Source organism: Nesoenas mayeri (assembly GCF_963082525.1).
Source record: "Nesoenas mayeri genome assembly, chromosome: 14".
NCBI lineage: Eukaryota > Metazoa > Chordata > Aves > Columbiformes > Columbidae > Nesoenas > Nesoenas mayeri.
Genome location: NC_137556.1, coordinates 10,884,959 through 10,900,704, shown reverse-complemented (window position 1 = coordinate 10,900,704; position 15,746 = coordinate 10,884,959). Strand labels below are relative to the sequence as shown.

Here is a 15,746-nt window from a genome sequence, read left to right as displayed (position 1 = left end):
GTTACATGTTCTGGTAAAAAAAAAAGAAAAAATCAGCAAGGTGTGCTTATAATTGATAAGGTCGACTACTGGCAGATGATAAATTGACTTCTCCTGCAGTTTGTCTCATGTTTTCTCTCTCTTTCTGGAATAAAAAGTTCTCTGCCCTTCATGAGCTTCTTTTATGTCTTCCAGTTACCCTTCAAATAAAGGACTGATTAAGTGACCTCAGAATACGTTTTAACTTTCCAAGATTATAAAAAGGCTCAACCCTGCATTTTAAATTGATAACAGCTCAGTAACCTAAAAATAAATTAAAAAAACCTTGCTACTGCACACAGTCAATTTGAAAAAATAACAAAGCAGATCCTAGAAAATGGGTATGTACTTTTTTTTGTATTGTATTTCCTTTCCATCACTACTGATTACCCAAGGCATTGGTCTCTCCAAACAGATGATTTTTCATATTTATTTATCCCATTCCTCCCTTCTAATGCATTCCCTGGTCATGCAATCTGCCACGGCTCAGAGACAACGTGCTTAGAAATGTGTAAAACATTGCATATTGCTTATAAATCTCGTTCACATTCTGTCTCAAGTGAAATCCAATATGTGATTGTAATGCCACAAATCTCCTGCTCTGACACCCAGGACCAGGTGGTGGAGATGCAGCCCACATTAACCTGGGGGTGCCAAGCCACGGCTGGTTCCAATGCTAGAGGATGCGGCGACACCAGCTGCCCACCATTTTTGCCCATTTCAGATGCTTTTTCATAGAATCATAGAATGATTTTGGCTGGAAAAAACATTTAAGATCACTAAATCTAACCATTAACCCAACACTGTCAAGTCCACCACAAAACCATGTCCCAAAGAACCTCATCTACATGTCTTCTAAACCCCTCCAGGGAAGGCGACTCCACCACTGCCCTGGGCAGCCTGTTCCAATGCTTCACAACTCTTCCCAGGAAGAAATATTTCCTAATATCCAATCTAAATCTTCCCTTGAGGCCGTTTCCTCTCATCCTGTCACTTGTTTCTTGGGAGAAGAGACCAATCCCCCCTGGCTCCAAGCTCCTTTCAGGCAGTTCAGAGATCAGAAGGTCTCCCCTCAACTCCTGTTCTCCAGCTGAACCCCACAGGTCCCTCAGTCGCTCCCATCACACTTGTGCTCCATGAAGCTTTCTAACCTGTCCCAGGGTTGTTCTGACACAGAACAGAAACATATTTAAAGCACTTAAAATTCTGGCAAGGTTTCTTTTTTTTCCAGGAAGTTTGAAGAGGAATTAGATTCAGGCTTATTATTTTTTAGGGTAACTTTCAGCTATTTGAGAAACAAACAAACAAACAAACTTGCCTTATAGCTATAAATAGGAAGAAGGAGGAGAAAAACAAGTCCACATGGCACAAAACAAGAAAATCCTCCCATCTCTGCAGCTATTGGCAAAGGCTGGCGCAGGTGCCAATGGGGCACATGCTCCCCAGCAGGCAGTCACTGCCTGGCCCACGCGATTTTAAACCTTTGTAGTGATTTTAGATCACCCCAATTACTACTGAATGCTCCTAATACACTTTGGGGATGAGTCTCAAAGACAGTTGATACCCTCTTACCACACTGACTTAAGCGTGTCCATAAGCAGAAATGTTTGTAGGTGATTATTGTTCTCCAAATGGTTTCTTCTCTTGGGAGAATCCCACCAGCTGCTGGGATTTCTTGCTAAAAATTAATAATAATACTAATAAAAACAACAATAATGTGCTTCACTTTTAAACTCTTCCCTTTCGGCCCTTTCTGCCAAGCCCAAGGAGGCTGGGAATCTCCCCCATATGTCTTCAGTCACTACCAACAAAACCTGGGGCTAACTCGTGTCACTGGTTTTCCACTAGAGGAAGAGAAATGCCACCACAACTCCATAGTAACCAGCACAGCAGTGAAAATATATCAACTAGCTTATGTTAAAAAACTTGCCTGATCCTGAGAGTCCTAGAAATCTCTGTCTGATAATGTTTACCGGATTTTAAAACAAAATGTACCCAAGAGTTTAATGAGATTATTATTATGCAAAATCTACAACAATGGCTATCACTTTGAAAATTATTTCTTCTCACTAATCAAATGTCTCTGACCTTTTTTACAATAGATTCGTGAGTGATTCATATAAAAATAATAAAAACTAAATTAGTCATGGGCTCTTAAATCACTTTCTTTGGTGCTTTTAATAATTCATTTCCAGAGACAAGCTGAGAACCTATGCTTCATTAATATTATTTGTTCTTGGTTTTACACATGCTATCACTTTAGTAATTTACATGGAGAAAAATTCAGCCTTAAGCAAATGCCAGAAAACTATGGCAAACACAGCCTGATGGGGTATTAATTTATCTTTTCTTGCTTTTCTGCTCAAAGAATTTAGCACAACATAAGACTTGGCTGATGAGCTAAAAGAGTTTTTTACTTGAACATATGGAAATGAACCTTTCAGATAGTTGTGCAACTATAACATAGATAAAAATGGATGACTTCTATATCCCGAAAACCTCACAGACACAATACCACAAGGAAAATCAATGGTAGCCATCCTGCTGGAGCTGTTGAAAGTGAGGAATTAGCATACCAGAGACCTAGTGAAATGTTTCTATTAACTGGATCCAGTAGATATTTCAGAAAAATGCAATGACCATGGCTGAATAGGTAAGTACCAATCTTGGGAGGAAATTATATTCATAAACTACAACTTTCTCCCTACAGTACAGAGGTACATAACTGGGATTGATGGATTTCAGTCTGTAATTCCATTATGAATTCCAACAGTCAGAGCAGGTATGGGAGAGCGCAACTGATTCCAGAGAGTTCTAATCTCTTTCTCAATTTTTTTCTAACACCTGTTTTTGAGCATGCTTGACTAGTTACCTTAATACCACACAGGAGACAGACTCACTCCTTTCTTCCTACTCATTTTTAGAAGATTCATGCTGTATTCATAGATCTGCTTTCTGTTATGACACCCAAGCCAAGAGCATGCAATTTGTCCATAGGAGAGTTGCATCTAACATCTCAAGCTTCTCAAAATTTTCACCAGGTTATGTGCCCTATACACCTCCAAAAATGCAAGCAAAACAAAGACACCGCAGAGTAACATTTTCCTCCACAAAACCGGGATGTTTAGGAAGGTCAAGCCTTATACTCCACAGGTTATTTATGACCAGGTAACAAACAGAATCCCCAGGTCCCTCTCTTCAGAGCTGCTTTCCAGCATCTCGTCCCCCAGTCTGTACGTACAGCCAGGGTTGCTGTGTCCCAGGTGCAAAATCCAGCACTTGCCCTTGTTAAACTTCATGCGGTCTCCATGAAGGTATTTCTGCATTTGCAATAATCACCTACAAACTTTGGCCTGTGACCCAAAACCAAGTGATTCCACTGAAGGCACAAGTGAATACAAGTTCTATGATCTTCATCATAGCAAAGTGAGAGATTCTATATGTATTCTGAAAATACTGTAAATATTAATTTTCCACTTATCCTCTATTTTAGAGCCTGCAAAGACCTAAGATACTAGAAGCACTGTGCAATTTCTTAAACTTTGATTTGAAAGAGAAAAAACTTGGCTTTAAACATGCAACTTCCTGTCATTTCCTCCCGTCGCTGTACTACTGCAGCATGTGGGATGACACAGGGTTTGATCATTTTAATGGCCCAATTTCTATTAGCGAGGTATTAAGTGGGGTTAGTCACACATGATCTTTTTATTATTTAACAGTGGAACTATGCTAAAAACATCAACAGTAATGTATTGCCTTCATACAGCCTGTTTTAATGAGAAATTTAACCTAAACTACTTGCACTTGAAAGGCTGGCCATTTGCTTCGGGTTTCTAATATTATACATGGAAAATTGACATTTACATGAATATACATGAAACGTGTATCAAGGCAAGCAGGCACAGGACCTGTAAGAGCCATGAGATATACATGGAGGTGAATCTTCCCAGGTGCACAGACAGATGCGGAATGTGAGCAACCAATGATTTAGAAAGTGATCCATGCCCCCCAGAGTCGCTTCTGCCACTTCCCTGCGCTCTTTGCACCGTGGATCCGGCAGAGGTTTGGTGAGCAGAGATGGAGCCAGGCTTGCATTCTGCTGAAGTAAGGCAAAGAGATTTGTATGGAGAGGAGGAAAACCTTTTTGGAGAAGAGAATCCCTCCTTTTCCCCCAGGCAGGGACTTGCACCTTCGAGCTCAGCCCATGGTGCCTCTGGGGTGCTGAGTGGTGACAGGAACCCCAGCAGCAAACCCCAGACTTTCTTCCCATGGCCTCAACAAAGGCAAGAATGGATGAAGGTGACAGCAGACTTCTCTCCAAAAGAATTTCCTTCCTCTGACAGGAGGCATTGGCAGAGGAGACGTACAGGGAACGTGTGAGCCCTTGCAGAACACGCTGCCGTGCTCCCATCAGCAGCTGTTCAGCTGCTTCCCAAACCAGGGACTTGGTCCTCGTGATGAACAGCTTCGCCCCCGAACCTGGACTTGTCTCATCACAGCTTCAAATCATCTGCCCTTCAGCTGTGTGACATCCCAACACTGGAACACAGAACTGAACGTGCATGGAACTGGTGCGGGGCTTTTTTGTACAGAACATTCAAGAATTGAGAATGTGGCACGTGGATTTGGTACTGTACACTTCTCCATGTACTTCGTGCAAGGTGAGCTGACTGATACACACAAGTGACAGCAGTAAACAACTGATATGCTGCATTTTGTTAACTCATGGGAGCATGCTTGTTAAGGGCAGTTATTGATTTTTCATCAAACAAGGAAAAAGACAAGCGATCAAGTAGCTGCAAAGCACTCTCACTCCCATTCTGCATCAGCAGAAATTAAGAAACCTGTATATCAATGATCTGTAATGGAAAGCTTACTTTTGAACTAATGATCTAATGCAGATCCAAGTTAGAGTGTATGGATTAATATGAAATTAAAAATAAAAGATACTAATAAATTTATGTTACAGCTACCTGCATTACACTTGGTAATTCACCAAATTCTTATCTACCTGTATTCTGTAACATTTGTTTGCCTATGGTAATATTCTCTTCTCTGCTGTTTGTGTATGCTTTCACCATCCTTCTGGAGCATAAACCTTTGTTTATAAATTTTGTTTATAAATGTATCTATGTTTCTCTGGAGATAATGTCAAACCATGGGAAAAAATATCCTATAAATACTGAATAAATACATTTGACTCCATGAGGAGTTTATTATATTTTCAAACTGTGGAATGCTTTTATAATCACATATTTGGGAAGACATACTGCTTGTCTAGGGGACTACTGTATATTATTTTGAAAGATGACACATTTTGACCACTTCACTATTTACAGTCAGAAATCAAGTTATAGCTATCACAGTCTTATTAGTTTCAGCTACACTATAGTTATTTTCTGCATGAGAAAAGTTGACATGTCTTTCTTAAAGCAAAGCTGCAAAGGGACTTCTGATAGATAAATAATATGGATGATCTACGGATAATATTTTTTTATGCTAAAAGCAATCTTAACTGTTTGCAAGAAAGATGGTTTAATTACATGTACCATTAAGATGGCTCTTTTGCAATTGCTATGTGACAACTCATTAACAGAGTTCTTCACAGACAGGACAAGACAAACTATTACTATGTTGCTTATGAAAGCTTTTGATTAAAAGAGCAATGAAAAGTTACTGATATTTGGTTGCCAATCAAACTATCACATCAAAATTATTTAAGTAATGCACTTAAACAACCAGGCTTTATAGTAATCTTCAACCTTTCAGTTCTGCATAAATTTAGGATTATCTAGGTTCTTGTTAACCATCTTTGTCACTTCTAGTATTAATCTGGAACACAGTCAACATTCTCATGTCACATTCGTCATGAAATCTGGAGAGGATAAAACCACAAAGGACTTTTCAGCGGTGCCTCTCCTGTGCTGCTCTCACTAGTTTTAAGGATTCTGTTTTTTCCAGAATTTGGCTTCTGTTTTCATCTGATTTCCTGAATTAGCATGTGGAAGAGAAAGAGTTTAATTGAAATACAGTACAAGGATTTTTCCAAGAACACGAATATCCTGTAGGTTTGTATGTGATTACCACTGCGGCGGGAGCAGGGAGGGTTTTTTTGAAGCTAAAAAGGTACAATTAATCTCCTGTTGCACTTCCAATTAGCCAAATTGCTAACCTTATTGTGAAAAGCAGAAATGCAATTGAGTTTTTGCTTGAGGCGTACTAAAAGAAAACTGAAGTAATTTAATTAACCGACTTCAAGTATATTAAGAAGCACACTGCCTTTACTTTCCTGCTGTCAAAGCCTTTACATAGATTACTGTTTAATGTGAGTTTTGATACCTACAAGAGGCTGAAGCTTTGAACTGTCTGTGGCACCACTGAGCGTGTGTGGCTCCACACATCTGCACATTGCAACCCTCAAAGGGCTTGTTGGTGCTACTTCCATCCTACACGCAAGTATCGACCCCAAACACAAGCATGTTCATGATGCAGATGAATGTGGCTCACGTTCCACAAGTATAGGTCTTTTAAAACTTGCAACTAATCTAAATAAAAAGACTGGATTTATCAGCTGAAGGACCATCTCTTCATCCCTGCTAAGAACAAGTGCTTCAGACATGGAGGTGTCCGTCCTCGATAGCCAGAGAGGGGACACACCTGAGCTCAAGAGTCCTACAAATTGTCCAGAGCAGGAGAGGGAAAATAAAAGATGGTGATTCCCAGCTTGTGTCACCTCAATAACCAGACCAGAATACAGATGGCAATGATATACACAGAGCATCAAACACTTTACAGTTTAATTAAAGATGAAAAAGGTGTGGAGGTGTTTATTGGATAAAAAGAAGTTGATGTACACTAGTAGCAGGTGTTATATGACAGGGTGAGAGAGGTTGTAAACTGACATGTGAAACATTAAAATTGAGGCATAAATCCTCTTTTTCCTCCTTGTAAGAATTTCAGAGTGCTCCTTTGACATGGTTTATCAGTGATATACTAGTTCAAACAGATCAAAAAGTGGGGTTTTTTTCTGCTGTATTGTATGGGACTGGCTTAGGGGATGTTGAATCATTCAGGAATCAGTTTATGTTTCTTTTGTTTAATGTTTCTTTCTCTTAATGTTTAATAATCAAGGAGAAAGACAATCACTTATAAGTAAACCACACTGGGGCTAGTGCTAAATTGGAGAAGAACTGGCATTTCAGCCTGAAAATTTACTCTACAAAATTCTATTTAAAATAGTATGAGCTGCAAGTGAAACCGCAGAGCCATGTGTTATCTGTTCTTCAAGGATGTCTTTGTACTCCAATTCCTGGACTATCACTTCGTGCCCAGCTCATGCATGAACTTCTAATCTTTTAACATCAATGTGATCATAACTAGAATTTCATAAAGGTAAGATAAATTACTGCAATTTTCATTATTTTTGGATGTCTATAAGAAATCTATTTGGATTCACCAGCTCAGTTATAATTACTGAGTTTGTGCACACAGTAATCACCTATACGTAGTGCACATGGATTTCCTGCTAAGGTAGAGTCAACAAATAATGTAACGAGTTGCAGTGTGTATTTCTGTCCTATGTGCTGTAATTTTCATGTATTAATGCAGAAGAGTAAACCAAAGATTTTTCACATTTCAGTAACCCTGGACACATAACAACTTAGGGAGCTACAGTATTGACTGTAACAACCCTGAACTGAGTGGTTACCAAATTAACAAGAGCTGAACAAAAACATACATCAACTCTTGCTGTAGTGTAATTAAAATAAAACCTGATTTACTGTGTACCGTAATGCAAACAGAAATGAAATACAGACCATATTTTTGTACACTACTTTCCAACTCTCTCTGTAATTAAATGTTATTAAATAAATTAGTAAGTTTATACCATCATTCAGGTATTGTCTTTACTACAAACTATGACTCAGACATCACACCAGCACTGCAAATTAAAAGAGATTCATCTTTCTTCGAGGTTATTGCCACACCCTGCTGAATAATCCCATATTTTAAACTGCTTATCTGAAATAGTAGCCAAGGAATGAGATGAGAATTGGCTGAAGACAAGTGACACAGGAGGAACAAAGATAAAAATGTATTATTTGATTTAGCTAGAGGAGAGATTTCATTGCCAACTATAAATGCATTCTTCTATGCTCTCAATGAACCTGTTTCTCTGTACCAGGAAAGAAACCCCTGAGGAGTTCATGGTCTGCAGAGCTGTTTTCCCCTGCGTTTGCAGGGCTGCAATCCATGGACACAAGTTGCCCCAAGGTGAATTAGAAACAAGGGATGAAGTACCAGTGCTATTTAAGTGCTGGGTTATTACACTACTAAGTTTTAATTTCATAATAATATATCCCAAGTACCCCTGTTCTCAGCTGCATATATGTCGTTTCACATTTATTCCCGAGACATATTCACGCAAAAACAAAATATCACACCAGCTTTCAGTTTTCCATAATAATAAGATAAAACTTGTTCTCTTAAAAATATAATCTGTTAAATGAATTCACACTCAATGTCCTAAAAAGAAAATGATGAGTAATTCAGGACTTACATTGATATCCTCCAAGTCGAGGAAGTTGAGGATGATGCCGTTGCGCTTCCAGATGATGGGGGGCCGCAGGGCCCCGCGGATGCTGCACGTCAGGACGGTGCTCAGGCCAACGGTGATGGTGGTAATGCTGATCTTCTGGTCCTCTGGCAGGCTCAGCCGAACCACCTCTGCAAAAGGCAACAACAAGCCAGGAATAATACCAAATCCTACAAAAGGAAGCTGTTCCCCTTCTCTACCCTCTGCCTTCCTTCTTCCTAATTCCAGGAAGACCCTTGAAAGAGGTTGGCAAGGAGGTGGATTATCTATGCTATAAAAAACCCTTAAACAATAAAGCCAAGTAAGAAGCAGAGAAATTGAATCTGCCCCAATCAAAATCTCTGCATAATTTTCCCGAGGTATCCAGTGGTAGTTGTGGCATGAGGACACTAAGATGGGTCCTCTGGGAAGTCTGGCTGCAATAGTTGAGTCTACAACAGGACAAGCAAAGGTTCTCCTGCTTGAGACTGTCTGGGTTTGTTTCTCTAGAGGATTCCTGCCAAGGTCCTTCGAAAAGGCACAAGAATGAGTCAGGTTCTATCCTTGCATAAGCAGAATTAAGATACGACTGATGTCACCGCAATATAAATAAACCTAGTTTTGAATTTCCCAAATATTGGAAGTCAGCAAGCACAAAAACTCCTTTGCCAAATGCAGACGTATATGCCATCTGAGATACAGATATTCTACTAATCCAGGAGTGAGAAGCCCTCTCATATTTTATTTAAATTTAAAAAAACCCAGTTATTTTGATTTATATGTACCACATAAAAGAAACACCCAAGGGAGCAGGCCTTACTGAAAACCACACCAACATCTCTCTGAAACCACACCACGTCACATCATCTCCTCTGGCTCAACAGATACGTCTGCATATTTTGCCATGTGTGGCCATACAGACAGGTAAGACATTTGATATCAGAATTACTGCAGGTGCAGATTTGTCATTATTAAGCATTTCTGCAGCAGTGAACCAAAACCAGGGCACTCAGGCCACATCCTCAAAGCTGTTGCATTCTCATAATTTACATGATTTTTTTTTTCCTCACTCTCATTCACAAGCTCTGCAATAAGAAAGCCTTGAAACTATATTGCATACAAATGCTGAAAACTGTTTTTTCAAGGTAACAGCCCCTTGAGATGAAGAGGGAATGTTCACAGCACTTTGGTGTAATGCCACTTCAGCCAGCTCAGCAACTTGGACTGGGGAATGGACCAGCCTCTCCTGGCCATAAGGTGCCTCCTTTCTCATCTCCCACTGGTATCAACTGCAGTAAAACGGGGATCAAAGACACCGATGCTGCCTCACCCAAGGCCATGTGCTTTGGGAAAACCCACTTCAAGCAGTGCTAACACTATAAAGTGACATTTGGGGTCACACTGCTCCCTCTCATCAGCTGGCAAAATTACTCTTCATCCCGATTGTTTGCTTCTCACCTCTGCTGTTACAACCCTCACGAGACCTGTGTATCACTTACAGAGTATCGACACTGGTAAGAGCCAAATGCTATGTGTACTTTCTTCCAGCCCTCTGAGGAAGTGCTGACTTTCAGTGAATCCAAATACTCATTTTTATCGTGTCAATTCACAGCTTAAGATGTGATTTTGCCTTAAAAGTTAACAGCTTTGGTGGGAAAATCTTGCACTCATTTATGGGGCTTGCACTATGGAAATGCATGGAATAAAAATAAAAAAAAACCCACAGTATGTGCTTTGCAAGCACCATTTTCCACCTCTTCACACCCTCTAATGGAAAAATTGCTTTAACATCTCTGGAGTAGTAAATCTGTTAAATCTGTTCACTAAAATATTCAGCCCATTTCAGTAGCCTTTGGAAGCCTGGAAGGATTTGCTTCAGCAACTGATTGCAAATCGTGCAAAACCTGCTTTTGCAGCAGCACCCAAACATCTCTGCATCCTTTCTCTTCCTGCTTTTTCCAACTAAGCGACAAGTTAATTCCATGTGCCACAAACTGCGTTCACCGCTGGAGATCTGGCGCTGACTTAGGGCTGCAAAGATCAATACAGCGCTGCATGTCGTGTCTGCCAGCAGTTAGCCGTTCTCCACTTAATATTCCCACAGCTCTTTTAGAAAGAGTGCAGCTGTTTCAAACAAATGGTAACTGCAGTTTCGATATATGGGAGATCAAAAATTGGAAGGTGTGGCCAACTTACTGCTATTATTTAGTGCCTAGGCATTAAATGAGTACAGTGTCTGACACAGTTGGACCACCAGTTTCTACACCTGAAACCTTCAAGTCCAAATGGAGAAACAGAGGAGAATGGAAGGAGAATATCAACCCTGCAAGGTCAACAAGCAGGTTAGCAGCAACGCCAGAAATACATCATTAAATCACATTGCCCTCCATACCGACTGGAGGAGACCAGAGACGCGGACACGCAGGACCATGACCTGTAGCCACAGAAGCAGGGATGTCCCACCCCACCACCCTCATCCAGCAGCCTGAAACATGTAAACAGCCCACAGGGGCTAATAATGGAGTTATTTTCTGCATAAAATAAAGCTCTTTTTATGAATAAAATATTTGGAGTGCACTTGACAGGATAAAGAACTGATAATTACAGTAATTTGTAGCATGGAGTAGGGCTAATAAGGACATCTTTTTTTGAGTAGAAATAAAATAGAGGGTCATTCATTTATGAGTGAATTGGTTTTTCATCTTACTGCTGTTTTCCTTAATTCCCTCTGCTGTTTCTCACACTGTCTTGAGTTCCCTGGCTCACGCTGGGCTCCCATCAGCTTCCTCTTCAGCAATGGTTTTTGAGTGTTTTCTCGCATTAGAATCAATCAATCATAGAATACCAGGCTGGAAGGCACCTCAAGGATCACCTGGTCCAACCTTTTATTTAAGGTTCCCAGCCCATCTTCCAAATGACAGCTAAAGAGGCTTTGGTTTTACGTTTTTGAAGCACAGTAATGAAAAATACATTAACTTTTAATTAAAAAGACACCTTGCATAGCTCCCATTCTTGCATGAACCATATCAGACCAAGAGGTGACTTTTTATATTAAAGCATGCAATTAGTACAGACCATTTTAACAATACAAACACACTCCTTTTTGAATATTTATATGGAATATGTTTGAGGGCATGTTATTACCCATACATTTGATGGCATCCTATTAACATCTAATAGCTTTTCTACTAATACAAGACTATTTTTCGTGGCTTTAGTCATTACCTTATTGTTATCAACAGAAAAGATTTCCTTACACAACCAGGTGTACTGGGGAAGAAACAGAGATTCTCTAAAGAGGATGTGAGGGCTGGGCTTCTTAAAAATCTTCTAAAAACCTCAGAATCTTGGACTTAAATTGTAAAGCTTAGACACACTGATGCTAGTTGGATTGTGCATACAAATTATTCAAGACACCATAATGATTTTGTGTACTGCCTCTAGGTTAAATATTGAACACCGTCCTTTTTATTCTTAGAAACCTTTAGGAGATAAAAGGATTTTTACCACGCTTATAAAACCGAACCGAAGAAATGGGTAATATTCAAAGTGCGCTGACTTGCAGAATACAGGCTGGAATGGAATTTGGTCTTAAAATCGGGCAATTTTATCTTCATTTGAAAATTCTGTAGGATGATGCATACAAAACAGTTTTCTACATTCAACAGATTTGCCTAGTATCAGTCCTAGCTGACCATATTTATCAAGTCATAACAAACCTGGTACTCTACTCCGGGATTTCAGGTGAAGCAAGTCCTCAGCCCACGTCAGTTGGAAACAAAAAGAGATTCCTGCCAACTACTCTGGTATCAGAGAGAGATGCCATTGTCAGAGAATTGGATGCTATGATTTTTGACTCAACTTTTAATAGCTCAAGACAGCGATAAAGCCTTGGTAATAATCACCTTTTAAGAAAGAATGGGTATAACCATGTGTATCAGAGGTCCTGGAATAATCTTTCATCAGGTGTTGAGCCAAAATCATGGTCAGTAAAAGGCAGCACGGACACTGCAAACTCTTTGGTGATGGCAGCAGCTCAGCTCCTGAAACTTGTGTAGCTCCAGGGATTCGGGCAGTGCCATCTTTTGACCTGTCCACCCCATCCAGGAGGGCACAGGATCCCTCCCTGTGTGCCAGCAGGGGAAGGATGGCTCTGCCTTGCCTCTCACACCTTCATTATGTTATGTTTGTTGTATTACATGTTATGTTATGTTATGTTATATTAAGTTATACTATATGACATTATATTATATATGATATCATCTTCAGCCCGAGAGAGGCTGCAAAGTACTGTGGCCCTTTGGTGACCCAGCTGTAGCCAGTTTGATGTTCTCATATTCTGATGTTAAATTCCTTGCAATACCAGGTCTCACGGCTTCATGTGAGAACGTGAAGTCTTACTAATTCCTTTTCTTGTTAGAAATGTCAAGATATTGCTGAACATTTTCCTTGGTCCTCCCTCTGCTCCAATTTCACTGCTTAAGGTGCTAAGCTGGGGCTGCACCGCACCTTTGCAAGCTGTGAATACTAATGCGAGCAGGTACTACTTTGTTGTGCGGTTTTATCATGGAAAGCTTTTTCTCCGCTGTCATTTGCAGCCCACCAAAGGCAATCATAATTTCACAATGAAGACATGTATAATTGAGGTCATTACAGGGAGCAACCTGGAATGAGCATCTATGGAGAAAAACTCATTGATTTAGCACTGCATGGAGATAATTTACATAGTAAATGTCAGTTGCTCGCCTTTGCTCATGCTACACTACATTCAGAAACAGATATCACACCTTAAAAAGTGCTTCATATCATTAATTAGATCTTTTCCCCTAAATCTAAAGAAAATATACTTTTTAATACATTGTTGCCACCGTTAATTGCTGTTCATTAATTTGCTCACTGATATCTTGCCTTTCTGAAACACAATATGGAGCAACTGACTCTATTGCTAAGATTCTACGTAGGGGACAAAGCAAGACTTTTTAATCCCTTAATTTGCTCAGTGGGGAAAAAATGAACCAAAATGTAGCCTTGTTCGAAGCAATGGGAGGATGACTTTCAAAGAAGGTCTCAGGCACAGATTTGTGTCCCCAAATTAATGCTCCTGAGCAAAGAGACGTTTTCTTTGTGAACTGAGGCATGAGTAAGGCAGCCCTAAAGACATTGTGTTTCTCCGGCAAGGGTTCAAGTCAGGATTGATTTAATGGGATGCAAAGTTCTGCCTTCCCTCAATCCCCAGCTGTGTTTATACACTGCATTGCATTGGTAAAATCTGTTTATTGCCTTGTGGCCCAATATTGCAGCATGAAGGTCAATGCTGATCCTAGTGTTTGTTTCAGTAGATAAAAGTCTCCTCTCTATAAATACATTCTCAAGTGAGGAACCAAGTCAAGAAAATAAAAACAATTAATGGATAAGAGGAAAAAAAACCAATATATACCTTTCACAATTATTTTTCCCCAATAATTTTGATGAGATTTTGCTTTTCATAGGAAGGGAGAGAACAGTTTTAGACCTTCTTAAATCTGAGTCAACTGCAGTTAATGGATTTTAAGTGACCATGATACATATATGAGATGTATTTATAAACACACAATTGAACATGAGATTTGGCCAGCCAAAGAGTGACTCTGGTGACACAGTTCAGGAGACCCTGGGATGAGATGTGGTAATCTAATTAGTCACTGCAGAGATAGATTAAAAGAAATGAAGGGCAGTTCACAGTGGGTCTGAATCTGGAAAGCACTGTATAATATGCTTATATATTATGCATATTAGCATATGATTTAGTTTCTACCCTACTCTATAAACCAAAAAAATGAATTAATAAAAACATTAAGACACAAATCACCCTGGGTTTGCCTGCCTTTACAAACCTGTCCCACCAGCTGGTTTTCGGATTATCTCCAGAAGAAACGTTGCCATGCTACCACATTTTTCTGGTTATTACGGTTCAGCAAGCCAGGCTTACCTAGACCTATCTGCTGTCTTCTCACCTGTCCAGAGTCAGCTGCAAGGACCATCCATCACCCAGCCCCAAAAGAAAACTCTATTTTCTGAACACCAGCTTAGAATTACAGGAGAGCCAGTCATGCTGCTAAAAATGTTTATGTTATTAATTAACAACATTAGAGCTGTTAATGAACATGATTCAAGTTGTTCACAACTAATTAACCCAGAGAATTCCTACAGCTCCCACATCAGTTCAGAGCAGGTGACTGGGATGAGGCTTCTGGCTTTATATCCTATGAAAAACATCCATCAAGAGCTGGCTCTGCTTCTGGCCACCCTGGGGAGACCCACCATGCCCCACTTGGCCTCCCTGGGACATCTGAGGAGTTTGTTTTCCCTCAAAAAAGAGGTACCACAATGCATCATTCCTTTAATGCTTATAAGCCTAATTAATGTGAATTATAAAATGATTTATAAAGCTAAGTAGAAATGTTCATATCTCAGCTTTATTTTGTAACTGCAATAATTCAAGTTTTTAACGTAATTTATAAATCCTCAGGACCTTGGGTATGCTACTTCAGGAAGTATTTTATTGTAAATTCTCTACTAAATTAGTAATGCTGTTTTCCAAGTCATTAAAAGGCACAATCATGTTTCTAGCAGTATGAAGGAACTCAGTACCTCAAGCCCTCTTCTGTCATTACTCTTGAAGGCCACAGGCTATGACTCCCTGAGGTAGGTCCTGATCTTGCATTGAAAGCTAAAACCTGTCTTGTCATGGAATTCAGAATAAATGTGTGCAAATCACAGCGACATTCAGCTCTGGCATGGCGTTAAAGGACAAGACCCTGTCTCTCATCCCTGTCAAGCTGAACAACCTTCTAGTCTCTGTGATCATGACTTTTAGATTAAATGTAAGAGAAAAGCAGCTACTAAAACAATTAAAAACTACAATGCCTTTTACTGTTCTTCAGCAACTAAGACATTTTGTGTGTCCATAATACACTGTCACTGACATATCATACAACATTTTGGGTTGGAATGGACCTTCGAAAATCATCAAGTCCAAACCCCTATCTCTAGATGAGATTGCTCAGAGTAGCTGGTTATTTAGACAACGAGAATACACACAATAAAACTAAGCTTAACTTGGCTTGGACACATTGCAGGTGGGGTGATTTGCTCCCATGGAAGGTTCATTTTT

General features: G+C 39.8%; 1 protein-coding gene across 1 annotated transcript in view; it reads right to left on the bottom strand.

Moving 5' to 3' along the window:
• FSTL4 (follistatin like 4) overlaps positions 1 to 15,746 on the bottom strand; it is a 208,091-nt gene that overhangs the window by 29,524 nt on the left and 162,821 nt on the right. The window contains exon 6 of the mRNA XM_080353521.1: positions 8,579 to 8,745. Coding sequence (XP_080209647.1) covers positions 8,579 to 8,745 — 167 coding nt within the window. The remainder of the gene's footprint in view (positions 1 to 8,578; positions 8,746 to 15,746) is intronic.